Source organism: Phyllobates terribilis, unplaced genomic scaffold (assembly GCF_046119375.1).
Source record: "Phyllobates terribilis strain yellow unplaced genomic scaffold, ASM4611937v1 Scaffold_4__5_contigs__length_816908805, whole genome shotgun sequence".
In the NCBI taxonomy this organism is placed as follows: Eukaryota; Metazoa; Chordata; class Amphibia; order Anura; family Dendrobatidae; genus Phyllobates; species Phyllobates terribilis.
The window spans coordinates 70,171,393-70,197,089 of record NW_027362764.1 but is presented as its reverse complement, the minus strand read 5'-3'; the positions used below and the strand labels follow the sequence as shown (position 1 = coordinate 70,197,089).

Below are 25,697 nucleotides of genomic sequence, written 5' to 3'. Positions count from 1 at the left end.
AGGGCTTGTCAGTGCTGCAAGAGTCGCTGCAACATGTGCAGAGTTGAATTCCACCGTGTCGGCACATCGCATTTCAGCCGGTGAACTGGCAGGCCCAACGACTTCTGTAGAGATGTAAGTCGTTGAACTGCGGGATGCGAACGGCGGAAGTGAGCACACAGCGACCGTGCACTCTGCAGAAGGCCATCTAGTCCGGGATAGTGGGCTAAAAATTGCTGGACAACCAGGTTCAACACGTGAGCCATACAAGGCACGTGTGTGACATTGCCCCGGCGAAGTGCCGCACCCAGGTTTGCAGCATTGTCGCACATGGCCTTCCCTGGTTGCAGGTCCAGTGGAGACAACCTTTCATGAAACTGGGTCTCCAGAGCTGACCAAAACTCCTCAGCTGTGTGACTCACATTTCCCAGACATTTCAAAGTAAACACTGATGCGTTGAGCCCTGCTGCCAGCATAGTAAGGAGGTGTGCAGGATTCCTTCTGCGCAGTTAGAAAGCAGGTGGCATTACCAGACAGGCTTTGGGTGCAGGTGGAGGACCGAGAGGAGGTTGAGGAGGCAGAAGCAGTGGAGGAAGTTCGAGATAAAGAGGATTAACACACAACTCGTGGGGACGGTAAGACTTGGACAGCAGCCCCTTGTCCTGCTGTCACCATAGTTACCCAGTGCCCAGTCAGCGACATGTAACGCCCCTGTCCATGCCTTCTCGTCCAAGTGTCTGTGGTGAAGTGCACCCTGTCACACACAGAGTTTCTCAAAGAAGCGGTGATGTTGTGTGCGACATGCTAGTGGAGCGCAGGCACACCTTTCTTTGAGAAGTAGTGCCGACTGGGCATCTGGTACTGGGGCACTGTGACGGACATAAGGTCTTGAAAATCCTCTGTGTCCTCCAGGTGGAAAGGCAGCATTTCTGTAGCCAACAGCTTGCAGATGGTGAAATTCAACCTCTTAGCTTTCTCATGGCTAGGAGGAAATGGTCTTTTACTTTTCCACATCTGAGGGACCGAGGGCTGGCTGTTGTGCTTAGACGGTGTTGAGTAGGGTGTCCCCGGCAACTGCCGGTCTGTGAGGAAGATGCAGGCGGACATGTTAGGTTGCCTTGATCCAAAGGTGGTGCTCTCGATGTCGGAGAGCGCTCAACACTAGCAGGTGTTTCCACTTCCCAATGAACTGACGACCTGCCAATCACACTGGCTGTTGCGGGTAAAGAGGTGGCAGGTCTGCGTCCAAAAACATGTGTGACTGCTGTCCCCCCAGTCACAGAGGATGAAGAGGCTGCGGATGCACAAGATGGGGAAGACGGTGGTTGGCCCAGCCGGCTAGGCCGCATTGTAGCACAGTGAGCTTCCCACTGCAACTTATGCTTCATATCCATGTGAGGGTACATCCATGAAGTACTCAAACTATGTATTTTTTGGCCTCTACTTAGCTTTTGCTGACAAATATTACAGATAACACGAGTTGGGTCATCCTTATCGATCTGAATAAATGCCCAGGCTATGCAAGGCTTAGAGCCCATGTGACCTGAAGAGCCACTACGACTTGTGGTCAGAGGCAGAGTTGTGGTTGAGGATGCAGTTGTTGACGTGCTTCCAGTACTCCGTCTCTGTTCAGGAAGGCGCAACCTAACCTCGTCGTCAATAGCATCTGTGATGCCCCGCTGCGCTTGGTATCACAGATCCTACAAGAGTGCATTGATGGAATCCTTCACAAGAGGCCCCCATAAACATTCACACATCTCCACCTTCCACCTCAGACCAGCAGAGGGAGCCCGTTAGGGATATAAATAGGGAAGGTGGAGCTAGGCAGTTCAGTTCCTCTGAAGAGTTCCTGCAGTAGAGAAGCCTAAGAGAGGTCAGTCTGCAGTGGAGCTCAGTCTAGTCTAGAGAACGCAGTTAATAGTTCAGCAGTGGAGCACGAGGCTCCTGCTTGCTAGATTCAGGGAGCCCAGATAGAGCTTAAGGTGTGCCGGTGCCGTAAGATCAGTGAAGCGCGGCAAGCTGCCGTTAGTGTGTATAGCCTAGTGAGGGCCCGAGTAGGCCGAAGGCGAGTGGCGAGTTAGTACATAAGGGGCAGAGGAGCTTAACCAGCTCACCTCGAAGCATTTACCGGACACAGGATCCGAGCTTACCGGTATCTCTATGACCCAGTAAGGCATAACCGGAATCCCTGGAGAACTACAAGTCCCAGGATCGCTAAGGTGCTGATATGTAACAGAGCCAGGAGACGCTTAGGCCCCGCATACTGGGAGCGTGAACTCCAAGAGAAGGCCCTACCACAAGGTCAGCCAGCGCAGGACAGAGACAAAGTTAGGCCTAGCTCCAGGCAGGTCAGAAACTTACTACGCAGAGGCAAGAAACAGGAGGCCCTACACCCGCTCATTGGGGAGGATCCTGATATGCACCCTTCAACCTACAGTGCTCCGGGATGTGCCTGAATTTCCACCAGTAAAAGGTACTGAAGTGACTACCGTGTCCGTTCCCGTTCTTGCTCTGACCCAGCTGGGTCTCGCCTGTCCTGCATTCCCCCTGCATACGCTGCCCTGAGACCTAGCTCCACCTGTGGGGAGCTATACCATCGAGCTGCCTTATCACCGGCCTCAGTGGACTGCTGCAGCGCTGGTGCTTGTCACCAGATACCACAGGTGGCATCATGAACTCTTATAAAATTAACAATTATCCACCCTTTTAAAGAGAGACCCCAGGGTACGGGCCAGGGAGCCGACCACCGCGACATCCCCAAGGCCAGGCAAATGCCCGGGTACCGAGTCATCCCCATCCCCAGGGCTAGTCACATCCTCCTCCACCTCCTCTGCTGACCTCATCGACTGTCTGACTGTGGGTTGACAGTAAGTGGGATCTCCAACCTCGTCATCATCACTCTGTGTGTTATCACACCCGTCGCCCTCAGAGCCAACCTCTTCCTGCCCTGACCGAAAAGTCAAGTTGTCGCTCCAATCAGGTATTTGAGTCTCATCATCGTCTTCATCATTGTCTCCACCAACAGGAGTTACAGTTTGGGAACAAGGGTCTACATTATGCTCAGAATCTTCTTCATCTGGTCCTGGATCCAACTTATAAAGATTCTGGGCATCGGATCAGATCATTTCCTCATCTGGATTAACAGAAGCTCTGGAGCAGACCCCAGGCTATAGTATGAGTAAACAGCTGGGCAGACTCAGCCATCTGTGTTACCCCATACTCAGACGGGCAGCTGGAGACTTGGGAGCTGTGAGGAAGCAAGTGCGATTGGGTTGACACCTCTGAGGACTGGAGTATTTGTGATGTTGAAATTGAGGTGATGGAGAGCCCACTTGAAGGAGCACTTGATATCCGTTGAAGCACCTGCTGTTTTTGTGCCTCATCTAGAATTTGTAGCGATGGGCGTGTCCGTAAGAATGGGATCGTATCACATTGTCCACGAAAAGAAGTCGACATCTTAGTTTGGCTGGAAGATGGTCTTTCTTCTGCAGATGTTACTCCCCCCCCCCACCGTGGGGGCCTCGACCCACCGGCGGACAGGCACCAGTATTGGGATAGGGGGGCTGGCCGTCAGGGTCCACCGCGGCTCTGGCACAAACCCGGCGACACAGAGGTGGCACAGGCAGGAACGGACTTGCTGTGTCGGCTTCTCACTTTTTGGATTTTAGAAGGGCATGACATGCCTATATCTGTGTCTCCCCCTCCTTTTACTCCTCCACCTCTTTTCTTTTCGCATGACTATATGTACTTGTCACTTTTCCATGTGTTAGTTGTGTCTTCTGAGCAGTTTGTCAGCTTTTGGACACCTTTGAAGGTGTTTTCTATGTGTTTCTATGTGTTTTTGTTTGCCTGCCATTGGTTTTAACGGTGTTCGAAGGTGTTCGACGAACAGTTCGACGAACAGTTCGGCGAACAGTTCGGCGAACACACGAGTGTTCGACGAACCGAACCGAACTCGAACACTACGGGGGTGGCTCAACACTAGTAGGGTGGTCCCTTAAAATTGCTTTCTCTCTTGGGCCACAAGAACCTCTGCCTAGCAATGAAGAAGTGTTTACACCTGGACTTGAAAATAAAGTTACTTTCTGATATATAGCAATTGTTAGTGGTCTATAAATGGCTATACATTCATCTTTATAGAAGTTAAATATCAAGATTAATCTCCCTATGATGCATAAAACTAATCTTTTGCCTTCAAGGACAGTTACAGAGAAATTACGTTACATAGTGCACAATTGGGAAATTTTATTTTAATTTTTCCCTGTGACCCCTAAAATGTTTGATTTTCTCTTAAGATGCGTTCTGAGAACCAAAGCATAACTCACAAAAAGATCAATCGCACAGAATCTAGAACCTTTTCATACCTTAACATTGCTATAAACAAAGAAGATGCACGACAGAATCAATACTAGAGGTTTGGTTCATATATTAAGTGGTCTCTGCAAACAGAAATTAAGGATGAGCATGATAACAAAAAATACAAATATATCAAAGTAAACCTCCAGGAAAACTGGTACATTCCTTTATGCTCAGTGCAGGGCCAGTGGGGTGTAGTGTGGTGCCCCTGCAGGTTCAGTCGCCACAGAGGTACTGCATCTCACCCAGAGGTGTGGTATCTCACTCTCAGGTAAGGAAGGAGTACTGCTCGGGACCCTAACACTTGCATCTAACACTACACTACTCCAGACCAGCAGGAGGGGCAAGATGCATCGCTTCCCTGCTGAGCCCTGTCCCTGGCTGGAGTGGGGGGAACCAAAGTAGGGGGAACCATGTAGTGGGTGTGGGTGGAGGAAGTAAATCAGGGGACCATTTGAAGAAGTGATATAAAAAGAGGGTGGAACATTCTAGAGAGAGTTCAGTCAGAGGTGGATAGTCTGAGAGGAGAAGTAGAGGGAGCAGGAGCTCTGTAGGAGCTCTGCTCTGGAGGAGGGACTAGCCAGAGAGGCCCAAGACTGGAGAGAGAGAGGAGCAGGAAAAAGGCTCCAGGAATGTGGAACGGATCCCAGGGGTATGGGTAGTGCTGGAGGCCACCCGTATGCCCGAATCTACCAGGAGGTGGAGGTGTCAGGTCGCACAGAGGGGACCAGTCCCTAAACTAGAGGAGTTCTTTAAGCCTCAACTGGGAAACCGGAGGCTGCAGTATTTCAGGTACTCCAGCCACAAGCCACATATGTCTCACCAAGAAGGTGGCCATAGAGGGACCAGGGGACAGAGAAGACGCAGCCCCACGGCCCTGGGGGCGCGTCAGTAGCATGACACAGACTCTCTGACTTATGTTTCACCCTGCACATAGTGAAGCAATTTTTCCAGGAGTGTTCATTGAATATCAAGACAAAAAGATGCCTAAATACAGGCAACTGAGACATTTCTAGGTTTGGTTAAGGCTTTGTTCATATCTGGTGGTTGGGTAAGCAGCCTCCTTCGCAGGATACATCGTTTTTGATGTAAATAATAGAGCTACCATATATGACGCTTCTCACAGTTGTATCAACCCCAAAGAAGGTGAAACATTCAACCTCAATGAGAGCTACCATATATGACACTCCTCATAATTGTCTCAACCCCAAACAAGGTGAAACATTCAGCCCCAACGAGAGCTACCATATATGAAACTCCTTACAGTTGTCTCAACCCCGAAGAAGGTGAAACATTCAGCCCCAATGAGAGCTACCATATATGACACTCCTCACTGTTCTCTCAACCCCGAGGAGATGAAACATTCAGCCTCAATGAGAGCTACCATATATGACACTCCTCACAGTTTTCTCAACCCCAAAGAAGGTGAAACATTCAGCCCCAATGAGAGCTACCATATACGACATTCCTCACAATCATCTCAACCCTGTAGAAGGAGAAACATTCAGCCCCAATGAGAGCTATCATATATGACACTGCTCACAGTCGTCTCAACTCCAAAGAAAGTGAAATATTCAGTCCCAATGAGAGCAACCATATGTGACACTCCTCACAGTCATCTGAACCGTGAAGAAGGTGAAACATTCAGCCCCAATGAGAGCTACCATATACGACACTCCTCACAGTGGTCTCAACTCCGAAGAAGGTGAAATATTTAGCAACAATGAGACTTACCATATACTACACCCCTCACAGTGGTCTCAACTCCAAAGAAAATACATTCAGCCCCAATGATTTTTGACTTCTAATGGGGGAGGGCTCAAGGCTTCTACAGTTTCTAGCTCAATACTAAAGCAAGTTTTTAAGTTAAGTTAAATGGCCGGACCTCAAATTGCTAATGATTCTACATATTGGGGAATGTGCTTTAATTCTCTCAGTTTTCTCCACCAGGCTGAACACAATCTGAGATTCTGGAGCAGTAATGAGCATGTGCAACCACTGCTCCATTCACTGTCAACAGTAGTGGTGGTCACACTTGCTCAATATGACTCCATTTATACAAAGAATTTTTGGCAGCTCAGTTTTTGGGAAGAGTAATGATCTAGACAGCTAAATCCCCGTGATCATAGGCGGATTATAATGAGGGCAATCTGGGCTACCACCCGGGGCCACGAACCTCCAGGGGGCTCGGGGCTCTGTGGTGTCTATGGCCAGATTGCCCTCATTATATGTGCGGCGCCACGGCACATACCGGCAGACAGTGGCGGGGGGGCCCCCGGACCGCTGCCCCAGCAGCGGCGCACTGTCGCTGCTTCTTCTTCGGCCGGGCCAGCACTGGAACAGTTAACTTCCTCTGCTGGCCCGGCCGCGTCACTGCTAGGAGACACGGCTCTGTGCACGGCCATGTCTCCTAGCTGTAACGTCACGCAGTGCGCACCCGGCCTGCAGTGCTGCACCGGAAAAGAGCAGGAGGACTGGAGCCAAGCCGGGGGACGGTGAGTGTGTGTGTGTCTGTGTGTGTGGTGTGAGTGAGTGTGAGTGTTTGTGTATGTATGTGTGTGTGTGTGCAGGCAGATATCATTGTATGATGTCTGTTTATATGTTTTTTTGTGTTTCAAATGTGTTTATGCGTGTATGTATATGTCTGTATATGTTTGTGTGTGTGCGTGACTGCGTGCGTGACTGCGTGCATGACTGCGTGTGGCCTCTTGCTGAGTATAGATGGCGCCGTGCAGCCTCAGGCTGTTTCTGGGGTGGGGCGCCGTGCGGCCTCCCGCTGTGTTTAGATGGCGCAGTGTGGCCTCCCGCTGTGTATAGATGGCGCCGCGCGGCCCTCTGCGGTGTATAGATGGCGCCGTGTGGCCTCCCGCTGTGTATAGATGGCATTGTGCGGCCTCCCGCTGTGTATAGATGGCATCGTGCGGCCTCCTGCTGTGTATAGATGGCACCGTGCGGCCCCCTGCTGTGTATAGATAGCACCGTGCGGCCTCCCGCTGTGTATAGGTGACGCCGTGCGGCCTCCCGCTGTGTATAGATGGTGCGGTGCAGCCTCCTGCTGTGTATAGATGGCGCCGTGCGGCCTCCCGCTGTGTATAGATGGCGCCGTGCGGCCTCCCGCTGTGTATAGATGGCGCCATGCGGTCTCCCGCTGTGCATAGATGGCACCATGCGGCCTCCCGCTGTGTAAAGATGGCTACGTGCGGCCTCCTGCTGTGTATAGATGGCGCCGTGTGGCCTCCCGCTGTGTATAGATGGCGCCGTGTGGCCTCCTGCTGTGTATAGATGGCGCCGTGCGGCCTCCCGCTGTGTATAGATGGCGCCGTGCGGCCTCCTGCTGTGTATAGATGGCTACGTGCGACCTCCTGCTGTGTATAGATGGCTACGTGCGACCTCCCGCTGTGTATAGATGGCGCCATGCGGCCTCCCGCTGTGTATAGATGGCGCCGTGCGGCCTCCCGCTGTGTATAATGGCTCCGTGCGGCCTCCCGCTGTGTATAGATGGCTACGTGTGGCCTCCCGCTGCGTATAGATGGCACCGTGCGGCCTCCTGCTGCGTATAGATGGCACCGTGCGGCCTCCCGCTGTGTATAGATGGCTACGTGCGGCCTCCTGCTGTGTATAGATGGCTACGTGTGGCCTCCTGCTGTGTATAGATGGCTCTGTGCGGCCTCCCGCTGTGTATAGATGGCTACGTGCGGCCTCCCGCTGTGTAGAGATGGCTACGTCCGGCCTCCTGCTGTGTATAGATGGCTATGTGCGGCCTCCTGCTGTGTATAGATGGCTACCTGCGGCCTCCCGCTGTGTATAGATGGCTACGTGCGGCCTCCTGCTGTGTATAGATGGCTATGTGTGGCCTCATGCTGTGTATAGATGGCTATGTGCGGCCTCCTGCTGTGCATAGATGGCTACGTGCGGCCTCCTGCTGTGTATAGATGGCTACGTGCGGCCTCCTCCTGTGTATAGACATACAATTAATGTAAGGCTATGTGCCCACGATGCAGAAATGCTCCGGATTTTTTTTGAGCGTTTCTGCATCTCCCTGGCAGAAAAAACGCATGCGGATTGTACATGCGGATTGTACATGCGTTTTTCCTGCCAGGGACTTGCGGATGTGAAGCGTTCTTCACATGCATTTCCGCATGCGGGTTGACAAGCGCTTTCCAAGCGATTTTAGCATCACTTGGAAAGTGCCTGACAACTTGGTCACACTATATATGTGGCGCCCCTGAGGGTTCGACCGCCACAGGGGTACTGCACCTCTTTGATGAGGTGTGGTATCTCCCCTTCGAGGTAAGGATGGTGCGGCTGACAGGACCCCACCTCTGCATCCAACACTACACCTCTCCCACCTGAAGGGGGCTTATATGCACCAGGGTGCTGCCCCAGTCGGGATAGAGGAGATGGGGGAACCAAAAGATAGGGGGGAACCATGTAGTGGGTGAGGGTGGAGGACGCACATTTAGATTACACTTAATAATTCATATTTAATAAACAGCCATCTTGGGCTTATGGTCTTTTGATTGTGATCTTCATCACTGAACGTGGCTTTCTGTGTGAACCTGCAGATGATGGGGACACGGTCCTCGTACTCTGGCCTTGAGTCGAGGAGCGGGCAAGAGTTAACGGTTGTCTCTACCCGGTCAAGGTCCCTACCCAAGAAGGCCTGGAGCAGAAGAGACTAGCTCCACTGCAAAAGAATCCCAGGGGGATGCAGACGGAGTGGTATACGCCACCTGTCCTCACTACTCTGGCCTAGTCAGAGGGATTCCTGCTGCAAGAGGGGTACCGGCCCCCGATATCTGACTTTGTTACTCTATGTCTCAGTCGGAGAAGCCCGGAGGCTCAGTGGATCCCACCGGGTGACGGAGCGGAGTCGCCACCCGTACCCTTGTTCTGTGCATAGTCCAGAGGGAGACCCGGCCTTAGTACAAGTACTACACACGGACAGGAGAGGACCTAGTGGGAAAAGTCTAGGAACACTCTGGTGCGGGGCTCTGGTCAAAGCATCTGAATTACTCGGAGGTGGTCGACCCCCGGTCCTGGCGGCCGCAGCGCGCCGTGAGGAGCAGGGAGAAGCCTTGCACCTGTGCATTCTACCGTGAGTAAAGCTTGGAAGACTAACCCTATGGCCTCCGGTTCCTTATTGCAACGCGGCACCGCACCACATCCTCCACTACAACTCCCATCTCTCTTGTCCTCTCTGCCCTGAGGCCCTGCTCCGCCTGTGGGGAGTAGTTGCATCTTCTGCTGCCACTACATCCCGCCTCAGAGGACTGCCGCAGAGCTGGTGGCCATCACCAGACACCACAGGTGGCGTAGTCTATACCACCACTTGATGAACACCAACCCTGAAAGCCCATTACACCATTTTAATGTGACAGCCCTGGGCACGGAACGGGTCCAGGCCACGGCTACAACCCACCAAACATCTGACCCGGCTCCGAGTAACCCCACTTCCCAGGGTGAGGGCTGTGAGCGTCACACATATAAATCCATGCAACCGGCATGGATTTATATAGTGTGACCGTAAAAGAATGGTAAAAAATATACATATAATTACCTTCTGATGGCCTTCTGACGTCAGCGGTCGCGTGACCCGTCACATGACCAAATGACATCACGGCAGGTCCTTTTTAGACCATCACGAGCTGCCGGCAAGCCAGGACGCATCGGATAAAGACACCGGAGGCCATCAGAAGGTAAGTATAATATTTATTTTTTATTTTATTCTTTTTTTACAGGTTCTATGGTACCCGGGTCCGGAGGAGAGTCTCCTCTTCTCCAAACCCGGGTACCATTCGCACATTGAAACGCATGGATTCTGCATGTACAGATGCAGATTCCATGTGTTCCAATGCAAGTCAATGGCGGCGAAAGCGCCGCGCTTCCGCAAAATAATTGGTAGTGCTGCAAATTTTTCCGCAATGATAATCCGCAGTGGAAATTTCCAAAGCATGTGCACAGCACATGCGGATTATCATTGGGGAACATGGCAGACCTTCTACCAAGCATTTTTTAAGCGTTTCTGCCGCTGCGGAAACGCTTAAAAAACGCATAGTGGGCACACAGCCTAAAAAAATTATTATAATTAATATTGTGCCAAATTAATTTCATGTGAATTATCACATGATCTATCACAGGGGATCATGTGACATGTCACGTGATACATCAGGTGTGTGTGGGGAGGGGGCCTGCGCCTTCTAAACTGCCCGGGGCCCTTGCTACTCTTAATCCACCCCTGCCCATGATCATATATTTATCATCAATCCTGTGGAAAGGGAATAAATATTGTTTATGTGATAACACTAGTGATGATTGAGCATGCCCGTTGCTCGAGATTTACGAGCATGCTCAGGCGTGCACCTATTATCTTCAGCGTGCTCTGCCGTTAAGTTTTCATCGCTCTGTGAACATGATTTGCAAATGTTTGACAGCTTTAATACATGTGAGGAATGCCTGTTTTTCCAGCATTTCCAACAGTCGATCCTTCTTTTTTGCATAGAGATAAGTCACTATAAGAGTCTCTCTTATAGAGAACACAGGCACTCTTGGCCAAACCAAGCATTCCCAGGTATGGAGGAGTCAGGGAAGATAGGTGTTGGTGAACATCTAGCTAATGTGTATTGAGGCCTTTACACCTACGCTAACCTCACTTGCTAGAACATAGATCATAAGATCATTACCACTCTCTTGTGTTTGTCATTGCGTCCACACAGTGTTATCAAAAAGATAAAAGGACTTGTAAGTGTAATAAACTAGGTCGTACAAGAAAAAGAAAAAAATGTACATATTTTTGCACTATAACATACAGAATACATTGCCCAGACACTTTCAAGGATGGATGTATAAGGTTGAAGTAAAATTGAGGCTAAGCAAGACCGTCAGGCAACAATTTTACGTTTTCCACTATGGAAAATGTTTTTTTACAGCTCTCATAAATGTATTTCAAACTCAGGATTAGGCTAGGGTTGCACAGCTGTAGATTTTTTCCTCCAAAAGAAATAGGCTGATTATGCAAATGGCACTCTGATCAAACTCAGATCAGAGTTTTATCAGAGTGTCAGCGTAATGTGATCCGATTTTCTCGGATCTGAGAAACATAGCACAGTTGAGGGGAAGATGGAGAAATGTTGTTCTGTTAGTCCGTGGATGTCAGAATGCACTCGAATTTCCAAGGATTTCCCAACCCCCATAGATTTGGATGGGTGAATCTTGTCCGTTTTGCTCGTCAATTTACAGCATGCAGCATTTTTGACCTATGTCGAATCAGTATGAGAAAAAAACGTAGATCAGCACTGCCCCATTAAATATCATTGGTCAGAGTGCTATCCGATAAAAAAAATAGGATAGCACTCATCCAATTAATATGGTGGTGTGAACAAGCCCTTATAGTGCAACCATGGCATGACCTCAAATCACCATGAAGCTGTAAACTAAATGCACCACAGCTAAAGCATTAGCCAAAGTCCTTATACTACTTTGTTGCCTCCATCCAAACAATTCCAAATGGCATGTCCCTAGTATTGGTTTTGATATTAGGGATGCATAATTGCCAACAGCTACAATCTTGCGGGAACAAATCTATGAACTAGGCTGCAAAATGGGCAGGGTTTAGAAAAACATGCCCTAAAGTATTTTTTTTCTATCAGTTCATGGTGGTGAGTGGGAAAATGTAAGTTTCTGGGGATGTAAGGGGTGTAGCAAGCGATTAGCAAACTGGGCATATGCTGAATGTGATGGATGCTGGGAGGAAAGGGGCAACAAGACACTCTTCTTTGGACAGAGTATCCATAAATAAAATATATTTTTGTGCCAGTCATTGCATTAAAAGAACTAAGAACTAAAACTGAGCTCGGTCTTGATTGCCCCAAGCGCCACAATGCACAAATGAACACACTAAGGTACAAGTTTATAATTCTATAAACCAAAAAAAGCTCCTAACAATAGTCTGTGTGGTTTCTGGCTCCATTCATTTCCCCGAGCCTTACTTTGCAGAATAAATTCTACTGTAAAATGCTTTTGTAGCTAGGATTATTTTTCATCTTTACTCTGATTCTTGTTATTCCAAATGAAGATCAGTTCAAAGAAAGTTCAGTTTAGTTCATAACTATTCCGCTCGAGTCTAGATTTGCACATACTTAGTGATCCTTGTGTTTCATGGTCGTACTTACTGAATCACATGAGGAAATATATTCTTATGGGTGGCTGGGTTTTATCTCAAGTAATATGTCCTTGTAATTATTAGAATACATGGCTTTATAATAAAATCAATTAAAACCACTTCATACAGCACGGCGATCCACTAAAATAAGGGAGAAGTAAGCAGAATTCATTTTAGCTTTTGAGGGGGAATGAGAGGTGTACATATCGGATGCCCAGGTCATCAATGTAAGTGTCGCCCTATTTAGTGAGGACAAGCATTGTGTCCTGAGTGGCTACACATTTCAAGGCCAGCACTAGATGTAAGGCAATTCCTCCTTGGAAAAATATGGAAGATGGCTCTCCTCCAGATGGAAGAAGCTACTCTGGAAGTTAACGATTGACCCTTGAACTATGAATTCAGCATGAGCAAAACCAGCAACACCCAACTATAGAGTTGTTGCATTGTTGTTCAGAGTAGCCACTTGTCAACTCTCAAAATGTCTAGATGGGTTCTGTAAAAAGTAGGGACATCCCAAGGTTCTGGGGGAGTTGGAAAATCTTCTGGACCTCGCTAATGTCTCTAGAAAAGTTGAGCTCCTCCTGAAGTTTTTTTTTGCCATGAAGTCAAGCTCCATCATCCAGAGACACATTTATTGGTTGGGAAAGGGACATGGATGGGACATGAAGGTGTTGAAAAAGGGACGTGGTTATTCAAGTATAAATTCCCATATCTTCTGGGGGAAAAAATGAATGTGGCTCTTTCAGGTGCTTTTATATAAAAAGCTCTATAAATACTGCCAGGACTCATAGAGAAAACGTGAGTCTTATTTTCATCTACCACAATATGATTGACAGCTTTACCTATATTGGTTGTTGTAAACGTAAAACCTAAATCTATCACCCTGATATTTTTTTGTCTCCTTTCCACTCATTTCTTTGCAAGGTCCAATTTTATTTGTAGGCATCTACCTTCCCCCTCCTCTTACTTCCCAGCTGTTGCCCCTTGCGATTTACTCACTTTTGATATACTTGCCATCACCTTCTACCTTCTGTCTAATCACATACAGCAAGAAATTTCAAGTTTGGCAGAAACACAAAAAACCTCAGTCCGATTCTTTGAGTAAAAAAATGAAAACTTTATGGGACTCTGACGTCCAGTAACCTAAAAGATCTAGTACTAATGTAAAGGTACCGTAAGCTCAAAACAGGATTAAACAGCAGAACTTAGCCCTGGTCTTTGTGTTTAGCAGTTTCTAAGGAGCTCCCTGGTTTTCACTCTTTAGCCTTTATATAGTGACCTAGACTTTGTTGAAGGGGCTCCCAGGTTGTATCTGTGGAGTAGTTGACGACTAGTGGGGAGAGTTGAAAAAGAGTAGTGAAACCAGCCAGAGTCAGAACTAAAGAATCACAAGTCCGTGCAGAATCTAAAATCATGGTCAGAAAAAAGTTGGGTTACCAGGCAAATGAGGGCCAAACAGCCCAAGATCGAAGCGTTAATCCAGAAGGATAGTCAATCAATTATAGCCAATTTAGTATACAGAACCGATATCCAATATCGCATACTAGGTAGTACAAAATCCAATAATTGGCATAGGGCATATACTGTACATAAAGAAATTTAATATGGTTTTGTGGTTGCTGGTTGGTCCCTTTATTGGTCAGTCAGTCAGACCTTTTCATTGTCCAGCTTGTTGGGAGCTCTGAGGGGCCAAATGGCTGCGCGCACTGGTTTTCCACTGCGCTGCACCACTGCAGAAAAGAGGTACATTAGAGAAAATATATTTGACTCAATGGTCTACAAAAAGTCATGTAGCTATGGAGATATTCTGCTGTAACCCCGAAATATAGGCTGCTGCAATAATTTTTTGTGTAAAGTACCTAAAAATATTAAAGGCTAAGGATATATTAATAAATTAGCTGATTTCTTACCTGAAATGGTAGAGAACTGTTTATGAAGAGTATTTTTTTTAACCATCGGTTTCCTTTATTCCCAAACGATTGCCACAGTAATTGGCCTCTGGTGTTCCTCAAGGTCCTTTTATAGACTGCCAAGGAGTAAATTTGCCTTCCAAACATGTGGTAATGGAAGCGGAAAATGCAAGTTTTATTCTCATTATTAGCCGTAGCTTCTATTTCAGGACTTAGTAAAATGGCTTGATTTTTGTACAGCTGAGGTTCTGAGGTCTCGATGTAGAGGTAATGTCCTTTGGCTGTTCCCAGGGTATGGTCTTTCATGGGTCCTGTGTCAAGAGTTGGCGTCTGGCCTTGATGTCTCGTCCAATCAAAGTCATCATCAGAGTCTTGAATCCAGTTACATAATCTATCTTCAAAGTCACATTGTAACTCAGAAGCTGCAGTGAATCATAGGAATAATCATATATTTTACTAAACTCTGCATATAAATTATCATGTGTCTATACAATAGTAAGGATACTGCAAAATTAACCATCCATTATCTGACTTGGAAAACCCTATTCCTAAGGCTGCAGTGAAAAGATGATACATTAAATTAAGCGCAATGGCACACTTATTACATACTAATTAGTGATGGGCAAACCCGATGTCACGCAAGGTGAGGGGAGGACTAAGTGCATAACGACGGGAAGAGGGAGGGAAGTCAAAACACTAGGGAAAGGGGGAGTGGAGACCGCTAGGCAGATCTGACAACACCCTGACTCCTTTAACGTCCCTAAATAGGTTCCGCACCTATCGCCGAGCAGGAAACCTAATCCCTGACTGCCCCTAGCAATAGGCCCTGGATAGGGAAGGGATTGGGTGAGCACTACTCAGCCCCCACTGCAACTAAAGATGAACAGGTAAACAGACAAGGGAATACACTTAGCTTGAGAAGACACCAAAGAGATCACACTAACTATCCTCCAAAGGAACTCCAAGAAGACACTAACCAACTACTAGTGCTTCAAACCTGGACAGAGGAAAATAGAGCTATCACCAGCGACTCTCTGAAGGTATTTAAATATCCAGCAAGGGTGTGGCAATTAGCAGCAGAAGGTAGAGGACACTGCTAGGTCCTAGAGGAAGAAGGATATCCCTACACTACAGAGATGAAAAGATCAAGAAGGTGTCTGCAGAGCCAAGCGCAATCACCTTCTACAGCTGGATCCAGAAAGACTGTCTGTAACACTTGACACACCCGAATAGTAAAGTTCGGTGTCCGTACTGAACACCTAGTGTCCATGTATGGACCCCGAACACTGACTTCTCCAGGAAGTCCGTGTCACTGTTGGAGTTCGGCAGCCCGAACATCAGCTGTTCCCAAGCTGTCATCTGTGTGACAGCGTTTGAAACACTGGCGGTGACAGCATGTGAGCCAGCAGCTGTGACCGGCGGTGACCTTATTATCACTCATCAAGAGGATATATTAGATTTCTCTAAGCCCACTGCCGGGTACTCCACTGAGCGCTAGACGGAAGTTGTCTTGATCCAGCGATCTGGTCAGCTTTACAGCAGCGCTTGCAAACTCTGTATCAAACAGCTTTCTCTTTGATTGGGAAACTGGCCACCTTTTTTGCAACAAGAAGTAAATTATAAAATTAAAAAAATCCCTCCTTTCTTGAAAACAGAGAAGATTTCTAATAACAGATACATTGCAAAGTTTCATCTAGTTATAAGCACTTAGCAATTTTACACATTTAAGAAGTTGAAAATAACCATTTTAAGGTTTTATAATAATTTACATGTTAGAAACATGATCATCAACACCAGACGATCAAAAGCAGATTTTTATATATTTTCTTTCTAATGTACACGGCAAACTTAGCATCATCATATTTATCAAAGGACACAGAAAATAATCCCAGTTCTGTAATAGAGGAAAATGATGTGGAGATTTTTCAGAAGGCCCATTTCAAACATTAAATAAATAATGCTTCATATATTAAAACACAAAAAACTATAATTAAAAGAAAATCACATTAAAATATTCCCTTTTTAGAGCCACTTACAGTAGAAGCTGTCAGACCCGCATAAAAAAAACTTCAGTAAAAACTGCAAGGAAATAGCTTGTAGCTTCACACGAATAAGAACAGACAAGTCGCCTTGGCATCAATTAACCCATGTGCTGCCAAAGGTTAATGACATGTCCTACCATTATTACAAAGTGTTAGAATGTAATGTAGATGCATATATAGGAAAATTACTTTAATTCAGCTTTAATGAGATCTGATAGGTGCCAAAATATCAAATATATACTGAATTCCTGAACAGCTGTAAAAACCGCCTATTATGGTAGCATAGTAAATGTAATCAATAAGTCCAAAATCAAAGTCTGAAAAATGTATGTTACTAAAGACTTATGTTTTAAAAGGGTATTCTGCAAATAAAAGTTATACATTCTGTTTATATAAAAAAAACTGTACAGAATTGTTCCAAAAAGTCTTGAATTCTCGTGGTTTTCAAGATCTCATTACATGAGATGCATCACTGTTTATTTTGAGCAATGGACACCCAGGTGCATGTCCCATGGAGAATAAGTCATTAGAAAATAACCTGTTGCCTAAATCAGTAGTTTGAATTTATGTTGAATGTTTTTTCAAAATTTTCCATATCGCTATATATGCAGAATATTCTATATATAAAGCAGTAATTTTGACCAGGGGTGCCCAGACTTTTACATGCCATTGTATGTGTGCTGTTTTTGTAAGTATGCCCTCTGACAAAGACATGAACAGTCTATAATTTTAAGGGTAGGTTAATTTTAACATTGAGAGATAGAATATCCCCAAAAAATCAAGAAAATCACATTGTATAAATTAGATAAATTTATTTGCATTTTGCAGTGGGAAATAAGTATTTGATCCCCTACAAACCATTATGAGTTTTGGCTTCTACATACCAGTTAGATGCTCCTAATCAACTCGTTACCTGCATTAAAGACAGCTGACTTACATAGTCACATGTATAAAATACTACTGTCCACAGACTCAATTAATCAGTCAGACTCTAACCCCTACAACATGGGAAAGACCAAAGAGCTTTCTAAGGATGTCAGGGACAAGATGATAGACCTGCACAAAGCTGGAATGGGATACAAAACCACAAGTAAGACGCTGGGTGAGAAGGAGACAACTGTTGGTGCAATAGTAAGAAAATGGAAGAAATATAAAATGACTGTCAATCGACATCGATCTGGGGCACCATGCAAAATCTCACCTTGTGGGGTATCCTAGATCATGAGGAAGGCGAGAGATCAGCCTAAAACTACACGGGGGGAACTTGTTAATGATTTCAAGGCAGCTGGGACCACAGTCACTAAGAAAACCATTAATAACACATTATGCCTAAAGGTTTAAAATCCTGCAGTGCCCGCAAGGTCCCCCTGCTCAAGAAGGCACATGTGCAGGCCCATCTGAAGTTTGCCAATGAACACCTGGAAGATTCTGTGAGTTATTGGGAGAGGGTGCTGTGGTCAGATGAGACAAAAATTAAGCTCTTTGGCATTAATTCAACTCGCCATGTTTGGAGGAAGAGAAATGCAGCCTATGACCCAAAGAACACAATCCCCACTGTCAAGCATGGAGGTGGAAGCATTATGTTTTGGGGTCTTTCTCTGCTAAGGGCACAGGACTACTTCACCGCATCAATGGGAGAATGGATGGAGCCATGTACCGTAAAATCCTGAATGACAACCTCCTTCCCTCCGCCAGGACATTAAAAATGGTCGTGGCTGGGTCTTCCAGCAAGACAATGACCCTAAACATACAGCCAAGGCAACAAAGGAGTGGCTCAAAAAGAAGCACAGTAAGGTCATGAAGTGGCCTAGCCAGTCTCCAGACCTTAATCCCATAGAAAACTTATGGAGGGAGATGAAGCTCCGAGTTGCCAAGCGACAGCCTCACAATCTGAATGATTTAGAGATGATCTGAAAAGAGGAGTGGACCAAAATTCCTCCTGACATGTGCGCAACCCTCATCATCACCTACAAAAAATGTCTGACTGCTGTGCTTGCCAACAAGGGTTTTGCCACCAAGTATTAAGTGTTTGACAGAGGGATCAAATACTTATTTCTCACTGCAAAATGCAAATAAATTTATCTAATGTATACAATGTGATTTTCTTGATTTTTTGGGGATATTCTATCTCTCAATGTTAAAATTAACCTACCCTTAAAATTATAGACTGCTCATATCTTTGTCAGTGGGCAAACCTACAAAAACAGCAAGGGATCAAATAATTATTTCCTTCACTGTATATATATATGTATATGTATATATATATATATACATATATATATATACATATATATGTGTATACATATACAGTACAGACCAAAAGTTTGGACACACCTTCTCATTTAAAGCTTTTTCTGTATTTTCATGACTATGACAATTGTACATTCACACTGAAGGCATCAAAACTATGAATTAACACATGTGGAATTATATACTTAACAAAAAAGTGTGAAACAACTGAAAAGATGTCTTATATTCTAAGTTCTTCAAAGTAGCCACCTTTTGCTTTGATGACTGCTTTGCACACTCTTGGCATTCTCTTGATGAGCTTCAAGAGGTATTCACCGGAAATGGTCTTCCAACAATCTTGAAGGAGTTCCCAGAGATGCTTAGCACTTGTTGGCCCTTTTGCCTTCACTCTGCAGTCCAGCTCACTCCAAACGATCTCGATTGGGTTCAGGTCTGGTGACTGTGGAGGCCAGGTCATCTGGTGTAGCACCCCATCACTCTCCTTCTTGGTCAAATAGCCCTTACACAGCCTGGAGGTGTGTTGGGGTCATTGTCCTGTTGAAAAATAAATGATGGTCCATGATGCTGTGGTAGCCATGCTGGTTCAGTATGCCTTCAATTTTGAATAAATCCCCAACAGTGTCACCAGCAAAGCACCCCCACACCATCACACTTCCTCCTCCATGCTTTACAGTGGGAACCAGGCATGTAGAGTCCATCCGTTCACCTTTTCTGCGTCGCACAAAGACACGGTGGTTGGAACCAAAGATCTCAAATTTGGACTCATCAGACCAAAGCATAGATTTCCACTGGTCTAATGTCCATTCCTTGTGTTCTTTAGCCCAAACAAGTCTCTTCTGCTTGTTGCCTGTCCTTAGCAGTGGTTTCCTAGCAGCTATTTTACCATGAAGGTCTGCTGCACAAAGTCTCCTCTTAACAGTTGTTGAAGAGATGTGTCTGCTGCTAGAACTCTGTGTGGCATTGACCTGGTCTCTAATCTGAGCTGCTGTTAACCTGCGATTTCTGAGGCTGGTGACTCGGATGAACTTATCCTCAGAAGCAGAGGTGACTCTTGGTCTTCCTTTCCTGGGGCGGTCCTCATGTGAGCCAGTTTCTTTGTAGCGCTTGATGGTTTTTGCAACTGCATTTGGGGACACTTTCAAAGTTTTCCCAATTTTTCGCACTTACTGACCTTCATTTCTTAAAGTAATGATGGCCACTCGTTTTTCTTTACTTAGCTGCTTTTTTCTTGCCATAATACAAATTCTAACAGTCTATTCAGTAGGACTATCAGCTGTGTATCCACCAGACTTCTGCACAACACAACTGATGGTCCCAACCCCATTTATAAGGCAAGAAATCCCACTTATTAAACCTGACAGGGCACACCTGTGAAGTGAAAACCATTTACGGTGACTACCTCTTGAAGCTCATCAAGAGAATGCCAAGAGTGTGCAAAGCAGTCATCAAAGCAAAATGTGGCTACTTTGAAGAACCTAGAATATAAGACATCTTTTCAGTTGTTTCATACTTTTTTGTTAAGTATACAATTCCACATGTGTTAATTCATAGTTTTGATGCCTTCAGTGTGAATGTACAATTTTCATAGTCATAAAAATACAGAAAAATCTTTAAATGAGAAGGTGTGTCCAAACTTTTGGTCTGTACTGTTTATTTATATATATATATATATATATATATATATGTGTGTGTGTGTGTATAGTATATACACACATGGTGGCATGTAAAAGTTTGGGCACCCCTCGTCAAAATTACTGTTATTGTGAACAGTTAAGCAAGTTAAAGATGAAATGATCTCTAAAAGGCCTAAAGTTAAAGATGACACATTTCTTTTGTATTTTAGGCAACAACAAAAAAATATATTGTCGTTTTTACATTTTAAAAATTACAAAAAGGAAAATTGGCCGTTGCAAAAGTTTGGGCGCAATTGGAGATTTGTGTGCTCAGATAAATTTGACCAAGGTTTCAGACCTTAATTGGCCTGTTAGGGTTATGGCTTGTTCACTAATGACTATCATTGTTAGGAAAGGCCAAGTGATGCAAATTTCCCAGCTTTACGAAAATTCAGCCTCCTCTAAACTTGTGCCCAAAAACAGCAGCCATGGGTTCTTCTAAGCAGCTGCCTTGCACTCTGAAAATGATGGAGATTCACAAAGCAGGAGGAGACTATAATAAGATAGCAAAGTGTTTTCAGATTGCCCTTTTCTCAGTTCGAAATGTAATTAAGAAATAGCAGTTAACAGGAACAGTGGAGGTCAAGATAAGGTCTGGAAGACAAAGCAAAATTTCATGTCATGGAAGAGTGGCCTTCATGGAAGAGTCATCAGAAGAAAACCTCTCCTCTGCCCTCACCATAAAAGTCAGCATCAGAAGTATGCAAAAGAGCATCTAAACAAGCCTGATGCACTGTGGAAACATGTCCTGTGGACCGATGAAGTTAAAATACATCTCTTTGGCCACAATGATCAAAGGCATGTGTGGAGAAAAAAGGGAACAGAATTTCAGGACAAGAAGATCTCGCCAACCATTAAGCATGGGGGTGGGTCAATCATGCTTTGCGGTTGGAGGAACAATTTATGGGTAGAGGGAATAATGGATTCAATGAAATCTCAGTAAAAAAGCTGAAGCTGAAAAGACGATTGCTTCTTCAAATGGATAATGATCCTTAACACACATCAAAATCCACAATAGACTACCTCAAATGGCGCAAGCTGAAGGTTTTACAATGGCCCTCACAGTCCCCTGATCTGAACATCATTGAAAATCTGTGGCTAGACCTCAAAATAGCAGAGGATGCAAGATGACCCAGGAATCTTACAGAACTGGAAGAATGGATGAAAATCCCTCAAACAAGAATTGAAAGACTCTTGTCTGGCTACAAAAAGCATTTACAAGCTGTGATACTTGCAAAAGGGGGCACTACTAGCTACTAACCCTTGAGAAAGGGGCTCTGCAATTTCTACTTACGCATTCCCTGGGGGGCTTCACCTTCCACATGGGTAAGGTTTCTTTTATTGAAATATTCAATGGTGTTTTTTTTTACATACTTTCATTGACACATGTGTGACATAGGACAGATTGTATACATGTCAAGGTTCCACCTATCAGTCATAATATGATACCTTCTATACTTCCATGTTGCATGTGTTTTCCCTACCCCAGAGTTTTTGCTTGTTGCTATTTTGCCTGTCCAGATTATTTGTAAGATTGAATCTTTTAGCTAGAATTTAATAAAAATTTCTATTTTATACACACTCCCTTTGCTCCTCCTCTTTTTTAGCTACTAACCATGCAGGGTACCAAACTTTTCATCAGCCCATTTTCTTTTTGTACTTTTAAAATGTAAAAATTACAATATATAGCCCTTTTAGACATTTAGAAATAATTTTATCTTCAATTTGTTGTTAACTGTTCACAATAACAGTAATTTTGAACACATGTGCCCGAACTTTTACATTCCACTGTATATATATATATATATATATATATATATATATATATATATATATATATATATATATATATATATATGTGTGTGTATATATACAGTACAGATGAAAAATTTGGACACACCTTCTCATTTAAAGATTTTTCTGTATTTTCATGACCATGAAAATTGTACATTCACACTGAAGGCATCAAAACTATGAATTAACACATGTGGAATTATATACTTAACAAAAAAGTGTGAAACAACTGAAAATATGTCTTATATTCTAGGTTCTTCAAAGTAGCCACCTTTTGCTTTGATGACTGCTTTGCACACTCTTGGCATTCTCTTGATGAGCTTCAAGAGGTAGTCTTGAAGTGCCTTCAGTGTGAATGTACAATTTTCATAGTCATGAAAATACTGAAAAGTCTTTCAATGAGAAGGTGTGTCCAAACTTTTGGTCTGCACTATATATATATATATATAGTTCCAAAAGAAGAAGGTAACATTACACTTCATTTAGTTGTTTGCTAGTTTAGCTTTCAAGTCAGTCTCGCTCTGGAAGCCTGTGCTAGCATTTCTTCTGCGGTGTTGCTATCAGTGTGTCAAGAGTGGGAGAAGAGGGTTGCATTGACAATCCAACACAATGAGCAGCACTTTGGACACATTTTATAAGTGGTCATAAGCTTGTAAAAAACTCATGAAAGAATAAAGTTATGTTAAAACCAAGCACACCATTGTTTTTCTTATGAAATTCTCAATAAGTTTGATGTGTCACATGACCCTCTTCCCATTGAAAAAAGTAAAGTTGGATCCAAAATGGCTGACTTCAAAATGGCCACCATGGTCACCACCCATCTGGAAAAGTTTTCCCCCTTCCATATACTAATGTGCCACAAACAGGAAATTAATATCACCAACCATTCCCATTTTATTTAGGTGTATCCATATAAATACCCCACCCTGTATATATACAGTATATGTGTATATATATATATATATATATATATATATACAGTGCACTTATATATACTGTACATATATAAAAGTGTGTAAAATGTCATAAAATTTTATTTAAACAATAGGTCATTTTTCTGTGATGATCCCTTCCGCACAGACACATGGTGGACCATGGCATGGCTGAGCATTACCGTGCACCTTCCCACCTACATGTTCTCTATCTAGATAGAGAGAAAGATGGGAAAGAAGTGAGTGGGAAGGGGCACTGAACTGTTTGGCCACACCACGGTGCACTAAGTAACAGTGCTTGGTTTGAACAGTCATTTTGTGCTGACAGACCGCTTTTAAGAACAATCTTAAAAAATCTTAAAAATCTTAAACTTCTGAATTTCTTACTTCCAAGATATTTGTTCTTTTTTTATTTTTACAGAACCCTGCTTGCTTTCTCTAAAAAAGAGGAATTATTAATAGAGATGAGCGGTGTTCGACTAGAACTGTTCGCCAATCTCAAATTCGAGCTGTTTTGGGCGGTGTTCGAGTTGTTCGACGAACCCGAATGATTTGCAAAAAATTCGGCTGTTCGAGGTTATGTTCGATAACTGTTCGTGCACCAAAAGCGTGTCCTGCATGTCTGGTGCTATTTAGAGCACCAATCATGCAGGGATTGTCTGCCACTCACTGTAATGCCACAGCCATGGTGGTTGTGGCATTACAGTGATTGCCCAAATCGATGGGAACAGTGCCAACAGTGAAACATGAAAAGCGGCAATTCAGCAGCGGCATACACCGGTACCCGACAATTTAGAACCGAAAGAATAGAGCTTCACACATAGATTAGATAGATAGAAACATGTCAGTCACATATATATGAAGTACAGTGACAGTGTTGATTACTGTACTTGTCATTTAGCATAAAGGATTTATCAAAAAAAATAATAGTGTTTTCATGCACCGTCTCTTTAAAAAAGCCGGCTGGCAATTCAGCAGCGGTACCCGACAATTTAGAATAGAAGGAATAGAGAATCACACATAGATTAGATAGATAGAAACATGTCAGTCACATATATATGAAGTACAGTGACAGTGTTGCTTACTGTACTTGTCATTTAGTGTAAAGGATTTATTAAAAAAAATAATAGTGTTTTCATGCACCGTCTCTTTAAGAAAGCCGGCCGGCAATTCAGCATCTGTACCCGACAATTTATAACAGACAGAATAGAGCTTCACACATAGATTAGATAGATAGAAACATGTCAGTCACATATATAAGAAGTACAGTGACAGTGTTGGTTACTGTACTTGTCATTTAGTATTAAAATAAAGGATTTATTATTAAAAAAATTGGCGTGGGGTTCCCCTTAATTTTAGGCTCTAGCGGAGGTTAAGCAGACAGCTGGGGCAGATGTTTGAAGCCTGGGAAGGGGGTAATACCCACGGAGCTTCCCAGGCTACTAATATCAGCCCCCAGCTGAATACCTAGCCTTTACTAGCTATTAAAATGGGGGACCCCCCCCCAAAAAAATGACGTGGGGTCCCCCCTAATTTAATAGCTAGCAAAGGCTAGGCAGACAGCTGGGGGCTGATATTAATAGCCCAGGAAGGGAGCCATGAATATTGGCCCCCTCCCAGGCTAGAAACACCAGCCGTCAGCCGCCCCAGAAATGGCGCATTCATAGGATGCGCCAACTCTGGCACTTAGCCTCGCTCTTCCACGCTGCCCTGGTGCGGTGGCAGGGGGTAATAGGGTTGGGGTTGATGTCAGCTTATAATGCCAGCTGACATCAAGCCCAGGTTAGTAATGGAGAGGCGTCTATAAGACACCCCCATTACTAACCCCATAGTCAAAGTTAAAAAAAACACAAACACCCAGAATAAAGTCCTTTAATTGAAATAAAGACACAATTCTTTATTGTTCTAAATTAAACCATACTTAGCGTCACGCCAATTCCAGCTGAAGCCAACGATCTCCTGCAATAAAAGAAAAATAATAAAGCAACCTCATCCTTACCTTTCCATGGTTCCCACGACAGCTTCAGCTCTGCTACATCGAGATGACAGGCTGGACCGCAGCAGAACGCTGCCATCCAGCCTGTCATCCCGCAGACACTGAGAAGCGCAGGCTTGCTTGCGCTCTGCAGTGTCTGGCTGTGACGGCATAAAGATGAGCCGAGGTCATGTCCAATGAACTCTGCTCACCTCATGCACGTCACTGACAGCGTGGGAGAATTCTCCTGCACTCAGCACTTCAGCGTGAGAATTCTCCCACGCTGTCAGTGACGTACATGAGGTCAGCTGAGTTCATTGGACATGAATGAGCTCACCTCATGCACGTCACTGACAGCGTGGGAGAATTCTTACGCTGTAGCGCTGAGTGCAGGAGAATTTTCCCACGCTGTCAGTGACGTGCATGAGGTGAGCTGAGATCATTGGACATGAATGAGCTCACCTCATGCACGTCACTGACAGCGTGGGAAAATTCTCCTGCACTCAGCGCTTCAGCGTGAGAATTTTCCCACGCTGTCAGTGACGTGCATGAGGTGAGCTCATTCATGTCCAATGAACTCAGCTGACCTCATGTACGTCACTGACAGTGTGGGAGAATTTTCACG

At 44.7% G+C, this 25,697-nt stretch overlaps 1 protein-coding gene across 1 annotated transcript in view; it reads right to left on the bottom strand.

Moving 5' to 3' along the window:
- The window catches only part of MALRD1 (MAM and LDL receptor class A domain containing 1), a 900,174-nt gene that overhangs the window by 481,672 nt on the left and 392,805 nt on the right, over window positions 1–25,697 (bottom strand). The window contains exon 18 of the mRNA XM_073677476.1: window positions 14,407–14,828. Coding sequence (XP_073533577.1) covers window positions 14,407–14,828 — 422 coding nt within the window. The remainder of the gene's footprint in view (window positions 1–14,406; window positions 14,829–25,697) is intronic.